At 34.5% G+C, this 9,849-nt stretch overlaps 1 protein-coding gene across 5 annotated transcripts in view; it reads left to right on the forward strand.

The window, feature by feature from the left end:
• DNAAF4 (dynein axonemal assembly factor 4) overlaps positions 1–9,395 on the forward strand; it is a 76,153-nt gene extending 66,758 nt beyond the window's left edge. For 2 of the 5 annotated variants that reach the window (XM_019832383.3, XM_011282879.4), the window contains one exon: positions 1,539–3,320. In XM_019832383.3, the coding sequence (XP_019687942.3) occupies positions 1,539–1,648 (110 nt within the window). In that variant the 3' untranslated portion in view covers positions 1,649–3,320. Of the gene's footprint in view, positions 1–1,538; positions 3,321–4,387; positions 5,002–7,239; positions 7,300–8,858 lie in introns of those variants that run through there. The other 3 variants (XM_023255329.2, XM_023255328.2, XM_045059282.1) reach the window with 3 other exon arrangements.
• Positions 9,396–9,849: the final 454 nt, after the last annotated feature.

A 9,849-nucleotide genomic window follows, 5' to 3' on the forward strand; every position in this document is an offset into this window, starting at 1 on the left:
TAGTCAGTGTCTTACCGTTAATGTTCTTCTTCCCATACTTCTGTACCCAGAGGACCATTCAGCTTTCCTTTATTCAAGGCCTAAAGGTATACTCCTTGATGATGCCATACCAGGGAAGGGGCTAGTCTATATGGTTTTATTATTTCTGACTTTGTTTTTAAATTTGTTTCTGACATTTTTAGATTTCTAATTTTTTCGTTTTTTAAATTTAAAAAATTTTTTTAAATTTATTGAGAGAGAGCTCACATGTGTGCACAAGAGAGAATTCTAAGCAGCTCCACGTGCATTGCAGAGCCTGATGCAGGGCTCGATCTCATGACTTAAGGTGAAATCAAGAGTCCTATGTCCAACTGACTGAACCACCCAGGTACCCCAGAGATTTTTCCAACCAAAGCACCCATATGAGATTTATATGCCCTGTTTTTGTTTTTGTTTTTTAAGTGTCTCGTCCAGCTTTGTGAAGATAAAAATTATGAATGCAGGAATGAAAGATTTTAAAGCATTCTTTAGAAATGATAGCACTATAGACTTTCTGAGCTAAAAGTACTCTTCATTTTAAAGATGAGAAAATGGAGGCTTGGAGAAGTTAAGTGCTTTACCTCAAGTGGCATGGCAAATCAGTAGCACTTAGAACTCAAGTTTCCTTATTCTCAAAGAAATTTTCCCACTGTTTATTTTGGTGAAGATTTAGACTCATTTGTGTATATATGTAACAACCAGCCCACAATGCTTTCCTTTTAAGCCAAATTTCCTCAAAAGAATTCTGTAGGTATGATAGCTATAGAAAAAAACATAAACAATAATCTATGGATTATATAAAGTATGGATTGAGTCTACCAAAATTATTTTTTTAATCTAGAATCAAAAAAAATTTTTTTAATATTTATTTATTTTTGAGAGAGAAACACACTGAGCAGGAGCAGGGGAGGTGCAGAAAGAGAGGGAGACACAGAATCTGAAACAGGCTCGAGGCTCTGAGCTTTCAGCACAGAGCCCAACGCAGGGCTCGAACTCACAAACTACAAAACCTGAGCTGAAATTGGACATTTTACCGACTGAGCCACCCAGGCTCTCCTAATCTAGAATTTCTAAATAAGATGGCATTTTTCAAAAATGAGTCTGTTCATGCTTTAATGAGTTTAAGCTGTTAGCTTATTTGTACTTGAATTTAAAATAACTGTTTCTGAGGTGCCTGGCTTGCTCAGTTGGAAGAGCGTGTGACTCTTGATCTTGGCCCCACATTGGGTGTTGAGATTACGTAAATGAATTTTTAAAAACCCTAAAAAAACTGCTTCTTACAAAATCCTGAGTGAAGTGAGTATAATTACTTCTGAAATTACTGAAAAATTTCTGCAGTATTTTAGAATACTACATAGAGATGCATATATGAAAATGAGAATCTAATTGAAAACCTGGTACTTGTCCTGAACCATGTTCTTATTGGTTATTTTTAGTAAAAAAAAAAGAAAAATTGTCTAGATAACACAAGTATGTATAAAATACTGATTTTATTGACTATCACTGCTATATACATATAGGCTTACAGGATTATGAAGCTGCACTTAAGATTGACCCATCCAATGAAATTGTGCAAAATGATGCTGAGAAGATTCGGAATATAATTCAAGGAACAGAACTAAAATCTTAATGACTGCTGAAGCAACTAGGTATTGTACTAGATATTGTTTGAAGTTTTTAAAAAAATAACTGGAGACATTAGGAATATTTGTAAATATGGCTGATTGTGCAGAATCACTTTCTCTTTAGTTCTCTAGTTCTGTAGAGGGCAAAATCTATAGATTTATATATTACAAATCTATGGAAAATTAAATGTGTGACTTGAATGGTTTCTGAATAAGTAAATCAAAACAAGAATGATTTAATTCTTCTTCAATACACAGATTAATTATATATACATATACATATATATGTACCTACATATACATACATATGTATATATGTATATATATATTGTTGTTGTTGTTACTGAATTCAACTTACCCTTAAAACTAACCAAATATTTGTCGGTGTGATGAGTATTAAGACATGGATTCATTTTTGACAAGGTAAAATTTGAAAATAAAAGACCACCTTAAAAAAATTGTTTTTTAATTATATATACTACTTAGTTGTCTGAATGACTGACCTTGGTATAATCAATACTGATGTTCACTTAGTTTTCAATGCACAGAACCTTTTTTTTCCCTTTCATACTTCTCCACCACCTGTGTGGGAGGTTAGACCAGTTCAATCTAGCAAAACAACTGTTTGGGAAACCTTGTTTTCAACTTCAGGTACAGGCAGTGTTCCCCAAAGCCTTGATCATATTTCATACTATCTGATGAAGGTAAGTTTTCTAGTACCTTCAAGTACAATAGGAAAAAGAAAAAAAGACAGCAAAGGGTGAAATGTTAACACAGAATATTATGTATGATACTGGCATTTGATTGCACCACCACTTGTGTTGTATCACTGTGATGATGCAAGCATTAAGCAAAAACAGTATAGCTTCCCTTTTGCACATAGTAGTTATCACAATTGTCTGTTTATATTTAGAGGATTTTTAGAAAAACCAAACAATTTTTTAGGAGTAAGTTTTTATAGCATTTGGTCATCTGATATCATTCAAATGGACCATAAGACAGCTTCATTCTTTTTTTTTTTTAACTCAATATTTTTTTTGAATGGGAACAGATAAGGTTAGTTCAGCAACCTTGAGACTTTTATAAAGCAACTTTTGATAACTTACATAGCAGCCTTGTCCAGTTATTAGACCTTCTAATAAGGCTTGCTTCTAATAAGGATTGCCTTTGCTTATAATCAACACTGGTTTGTCAATTTATTTTTAAAAAATAAGTGTTACCAAAATGAAGATGGGTCTTCATGTGTGTCAAATACCAGTTTGATGTTCAAAATATTTAACCAACCTAGTGCTGCTTCAGGCTCTTCCTATTATCATCCTCTCCCCCTCTCCCCCTGCCCTCTCGAAAAGACTGGGCCCAATAGCTGCCCTAAGGGCAAAAGATCTATCCTTGGAGGAATAGAAGAAGAGATAGTCTTAACTAGTTATGTGTGAATATTTTTTACCCTATCCTCTAAGTAAAGTCTTGGTTTAAATGCAACAGTAGAATTTGTATTTACGAAATACTTGACCTCTTTTGAGCAATCTCCTATGGTTTACAAGGGACTTTTGTCTTAGATTGAAGTAGTGACAGAGTTGAAATATTGATACAACATTCCCATCTCTTTTATGATAAAAATATACCTCCCAAATAATAGTGCTAATTAAGGCCTGTGAATAAAAGATAAAAAAATTCTAATAGTAGTCCTTTGATTTTTTTCATAATGTCAATTATTTAATTGAAATTAATTTCAAGATACCAAATGGATAACAAATTAAATGTGGCTGTTACAGAAATGTAAACTGAAGGGATCTTTAATCATCTGAAGGGATCTTTAATCTCCCACTACTATGTGATTACCATACACATAAATACATAGTATACATGTTAATTAAAGATGATTTTTTGACAAATTTGGCTATGAAGAAATATCAAAACTATATCAAAATATTGATTACAAAGGAAAGATCAGACTTAGCCCATTTTTGCAGTGGATGCTTTACAGGAATAGAAAATAGTTATTGTTAGACTTAATTAAAAAAATATTTTAATATACCACTCACTTGCCCTTTGATAGTCACTTGACAGGGTGGATGGGTAACTAGTTTGATTAAACCTGTTTTTATGTCATTAAAGTGCTTAAGCATTTTATGAGGAGAGTTCATCTCTTTCTTCCCAGAAAGAGGTTTGTGAATTACATTAAGCAAAAGTGGTTTGTCCCAGACCAGGTTTGGTATAATTTTTTTTAATGCATTTTAGCTCTTTACTGACAGAAGTGAAAATATTATTCCTAATAGATAGGTGCTATCTAATAGTTAAGTAGAAAGTGAACACATATGTTTGTATAAACATATCCTGTCCAGTTTTCCAGAGTCAAAGAAAACCAGAGCTGGACAGTAGTTAGAGCAGTAAAAACAGATTTCACTTGGGAACTATTACAGGATAAGAAAAGAGATCTCCGTGTAGAATTGGGGTCTTTTCATAACATAGCATGGGCAATGGACAAGTGGTGATTAATAGCTAAGGAACAAGTTGGGGGTGGGGGTTGGAGTTGTCAGTGGATGGAAAATCACTAAGAGGAAACATCAGGGGTAGGGAGATTCTGGCTATGTTAATCTAACAGGATTCTTGCTGAAGGCAGGCCAGGTTGATTGGGCATTACCTGGGGATGATGAGGGATGAGGAATTTGGTCAAATATTGAGAGTGATTGAAATTAATGGTGGGGATTCTGGCTAACCCAACTTAGCATTATTCTTGCTAACAGCTGAACTTGACAAGGCCCAAGGATGAGGCCCAGGTGGAAAGTGGCTAAAGGAACCTGTTTAGAGTTTGGTGAAGGAGAGGCCACTTGTCACCAGCAAGCCAAGTACTTTCCAGTGAACTCATCCATGTGGCAAATAAGGACAAAGGATTTTTGCACATACCATCTGGGGAAAGGGTTAGTAGGTGATCTCCCAAAAAGACTGAATACAGGAGTATTTCATTATCGTATTGATCTGATCTGGCTCAGTCTCACTCTCAAACACCTATCAATAGCTGACCCATCTCTGAGTATCAGATTCACATTAACCCAGCTCAGGAGACTGCCTGGGCAAAACAGACTGCCTACTTATTAATTATTAACCCAGCAAAACAGACTGCCTACTTATTAATTCATAATTAGAAATTGAGCATCTGCATGGGGATGATAGGTTATATGACAATTCACCTTTCCTTATAAACAGATGTATATAGTAAATCACATAATAAAATTGCTTGGTAAACATGTTAAAAGAAACAGATCCAAAATGGAGTCACTTGTGGCTTCACAAGTGAATTCTACAAACATTTAAAGAAGGGTTAATACCTATTCTTTTCAAACTATTCCAAAAAATGGAAGAGGAAGGAAAGCTTTCTATGAGGCCAGCATTACCCTGACACCAAAACCAGATAGAGTCACTACAAAAAAAAGAGAGAACTATAGGCCAATATCTCTGATGAATATAGATACATATATCCTCAACAAATTATTAGCAAACCAAATCCAACAATACATTAAAAAAAATCATTCACCACAATCAAGTGGGATTTATTCTTGGGATATAAGGGTGGCTGAATGTTCACAAATCAATCGACTTGATACATGACATCAATAAGAAAAAGGATAGGGTTGCCTGGGTGGCTCAGTCAGTTAAGCTTAAGACTCTTGATCTGGGCTCAGGTCATGATCTCATGGTTGTGAGATCAAGCCCCATATCAGGCTCCATGCTGAGTGGGGAGCCTGCATGGAATTCTCTCTCTCTCTCTCTCTCTCTCTCTCTCTCTCTCTCTCTCTCTCTCTTTCTCTCTCTCTCTCTCTGCCCCTCTCCTGCTCATGTGTGTGCACACTCTCTCAAAATAAACATTAAAAAATAAGACAAGGGATAAAAAATATTATTTTAATAGATGCAGAAAAACATTTGACAAGGTACAATATCCATTCATAATAAAAACCCTCAACAAAGTAGGGTTAGAGGAAATAGACATCCACATAATAAAGGCTATCTATGAAAAACTCACTGCTAACATTATCCTCAATGAGGAAAAACAGAGCTTTTCCCCCAAGGGCAGGAACAAGACAGGATTTCCACTCTCAACATTTTCATTGAACATAGTACTGGAAGTTTTAGCCACAGCAATTAGACAAGAAAGAGAAATGAAAGGCATTGGAATTGGTAAGGACAGGTAAAACTTTCACTACTTGTAGATGACATGATACTATATATATATAGAAAACCCTAAAGACTCCACCAAAAAACTTCGGAACTGAGAAATGAATCAGGAAAGCTGCAGGATACAAAATCAATATACAGAAACCTGTTGCATTTCTGTACACTAATGAAGTAGCAGAAAGAGAAATTAAGAAAATCCCATATACAATTGCACCAAAAATAATAAAACCTAGGGATAAACCTAACCAAAGGGGAAAGACTTGTACTCTGAAAACTATAAAACAATAATGAAAGAAATTGAAGATGACACAAATGGAAATATATTCTATGCTCATGGATTGGAAGAACAAATATTGTTAGAATGTCCATTCTACCCAAAGAAATCTACAGATTTAATGCAATCCCAATCAAATACCAAGAGCATTTTTCACAGAACTAGAATAAAAAATCCTAAAATTTTTATGGAACCACAAAAGATCCTGAAGAGCCAAAGTAATCTGGAAAAGAAGAACATAACTGGAGGTATCACAATCCCAGATTTCAAGATATACTACAAAGTTGTATTAATCAAAACAGTATGGTACCGGCACCAAAACAGACATATAGATCAATGGAACAGAATAGAAAGCCTAGAAATAAACACACACTTAAATGGTTAATAAAGCTACGCCAGGGAGGCAAGAATATGCAGTGGGAAAAAGAAAGGGTGTTTAACAAATGGTTTTGGAAAAACTGGACCATTTTCTTACACCATAGACAATAATAAACTCAAAATGGACTAAAGACCTAAATATGACACCTAAAGTACTAGAAGAGAGCATAGGCAGTAATTTCTCTGACATTTTTCTAGATATGTTTCCTAAGGCAAAGGAAGCAAAAGCAAAAATAAACTATTGGGACTACATGAAAATAAAAAGCTTTGAATAGCAAAGGAAACAATCAACAAAACAAAAAGACACCAAATTGGAGAAGATATTTGCAAATAATATGTTCAATAAGGGGTTAATACCCAAAGTATATAAAGAACTTACACAACACAAACAAAGCAAAACAAAAAACCAATCTGATTAAAAATAGGCAGAAGATATGAACAGACATTACTCCAAAGACACACGAAAAGATGCTTAACATCACTCATTGTCAGGGAAATGCAAATCAAAATCACAATGAGATATCACCTTACACCTGTCAGAATGGATAGTATCAAAGAGACAAGAAGTAACAAGTGTTGGTGAGGCATGGAGAAAAAGGAACCCTTGGGCACTGTTGGTGGGAATTCAAACTGGTGCAGCCACTGTGGAAAATGGGTGGAGGTTACTTGAAAAATGAAAAACAATTACCATATGACCCAGTAATTCTACTATTTACCCAAAGAAAATGAAAATAAGAATTTGAAAGGATATATGTACCCCTATGTTTATTGCAGCATTATTTACATTAACTGGAATGTGGAAGCAACCCAAGTATGCACTGATAGATGAATGGATAAAGAAGGTATGGTATGTATCTACAATGGAATGTTACCCATAAAACACATGAAATTCTGCCATTTGCAACAACGTGGATGGCTCTAGAGGGTATAATGCCAAGTGAAATAAGTCAGTATAAGAAAGACAAATACCACATGAATTCATTCCTATGTAGAATTTAAGAAACAAAACAAATGAACAAAGGGAAAAGAGACAAAAAAAAGTCTCTTAAATATAGAGAACTGGTGTTTGCCAGAGGGGAGGGAATGGCTGAAATAGGTGAAGGGAATTAAGAGTACCCTTATCGTGATGAGCACTGAATAATGTGTAGAATTGTTGAATCACTGTATTGTATGCCTGAAACTAATATAACAGTGTATGTTAATTATTCTGGAATTTTAAAAATGATAAAAAAAAAATTAAAAAAGTAAAATAAAAATGGAGTCACTTGCCCCCATTGCTGCAAATCAGGATATAATTGCAAGAATCTGAACTTTAACCAGTCAATCTGGAATTTTCTGATCAGCACTAGTGAGGTAAATTGCTTGCTAGAACCCCATGCTTCCCCCAAAGGAAGGTGACCTTGCCTGAAACCTGAAACAATCCCTCTCCCTCTCCCTCCCACTCTCCCCCTCTCCCCCTCTCCCTTTTTTTTTTTTTTTGTTAATAGCTTCTTTGCCCCACCCTGTTTCTGCCTATAAACATCTTCCATTTTGTTTAGCCTCTCGGAGCACTTTTCTGCTGGCTAGATGGGATGCTGCCTGCCTGACTGTTAAATAAAGCCGGTTAAATTTTTCAAGTTCACTCAGTTGAATTCTGTTTTTTAACACATAGAATCATAACAAGGAGAATTAGTTTGAATAGAATGTTTCATGGCATCATGCATCCAATTGTATACAGCAGGCTTCCTCTTTCCTATAAGGTTTGTTTATAAACCCTAAGGCATACCTCACTATAACTAACTCTCCAATAAAACCAGGTTTATGCTTCAGATAATGACCACATTACCAGCATCTTCTCTTTATCATTACCCATAGTTTTTGAAATGTAATTCCCCTTTTCAAAATGTTTTATTTTTTAATTTTTTTTTTTTCTAAAATGTTTTAAAGGCATATGATGACCCTATGTCCATCTTAAAATAGTCTCTTTAAGGAACTACTTTTGACAGTATTTATACTTCATTTTATCCTTTTTATGACCTAATAAACATGTTTGTTGTTTAGTAAACAAAAAAAAACAGTACAATAATAGAAATAGTAAACTCAATTTTTAGCTATTATACATGGTAAAAACCAATCAACTTATTTGTTCAAATATATTTATTAGATTTTTGATGGGGTAAACTAGATTTCTGATAGTCTTTTAGTTTATAGCTAAAAGAGAGACAGACCTAAACTCACTGATAAAATATTACTTTGGGAAGGTAAACTTCGTTTTATTTGAAGCTGAGAGCTCATGCTGTATTTGCAGTAATGATGAGTCAAGAAATGGAAGTGAAATGTCAACAATTCTGATAATCATATAAAGGTAGGAAAGTTTGCCTAAAGTATATGAGTTTTTGTTTTTGTTTTTTCAGAGCCAGGGAAGGGCAGAGAGAGAGGGAGAGAGAGAATCCCAAGCAGGCTTCCTGCTCAGCACGGAGCCTGATGTGGGGTTCATCTCACAACCACGAGACCATGACCGGAGCCAAAATCAAGAGTCCAATGCTTAACCTACTTAGCCACGCACGGGCCCCTCTGAATTTTTTACCTAATGTGTTTAAATATTTTTTACAAGAATGAGCTGTTCAAACTGTTTTCTGAAATGAAATCCTTCTTTTTGGAAAAATTACAAACTCGTTTGTGTTTGTATACTTATTTGTAAAGTAAGTTACAAATTTGTGTATTTGTTTACTTACTTACATTTTAGCATATTCCAAAAATGTATTGCTTTATGTTGTATATCTCACAAAGTGGTGAATTTCACAGTCCAAACTCTAAAGCTTCTTTTAAGTTGTTTGTATCCAGATTCTAAATATACTATAAGCTGGTGAATAATTCTGTATATTGTCTATCCATGCTTTTGATTTTATACAGTTTAGTTTTTTTAGTCTATATTAAAGAAACATTACTCTGTAGTTGTCTTCAACTACATTTTATCTTTAGAGCTGATTAGTACAGGTCAGTAGTTCACAAAAAGTGATCCCATCAGAATACAAATAGGCTATATTATCCTATCTTTTAAAAAATAACCTTTGGCCCCATATGTCTACTTCCGGCTTCCAGTCTATTTCTCTGTTCAGTGTACAGCAAAACTACTAAAAAGTACCACTTCCATTTTTTCTTAAACCTATTCCATTAAAGTTTTCCTTTCTGTGACCTCACTAAAACACTTCTCCTTGAGGTGACTAATGTTCTCTGCATTGCCTATTTGTACCTTCAGATCTCAATCCATGTGTTACCTCTCAAGATAATTTCACACAGCTGGCCTCTTGAAACAGATTCTTTACTTGGCTTTTGGGCATCAGTTTGTTAATTTCTTCCTCCTTCACTAATCATTTCTTGATCTCATTTGTTTATTTATATTCA

Source organism: Felis catus, chromosome B3, assembly GCF_018350175.1.
Source record: "Felis catus isolate Fca126 chromosome B3, F.catus_Fca126_mat1.0, whole genome shotgun sequence".
NCBI lineage: Eukaryota > Metazoa > Chordata > Mammalia > Carnivora > Felidae > Felis > Felis catus.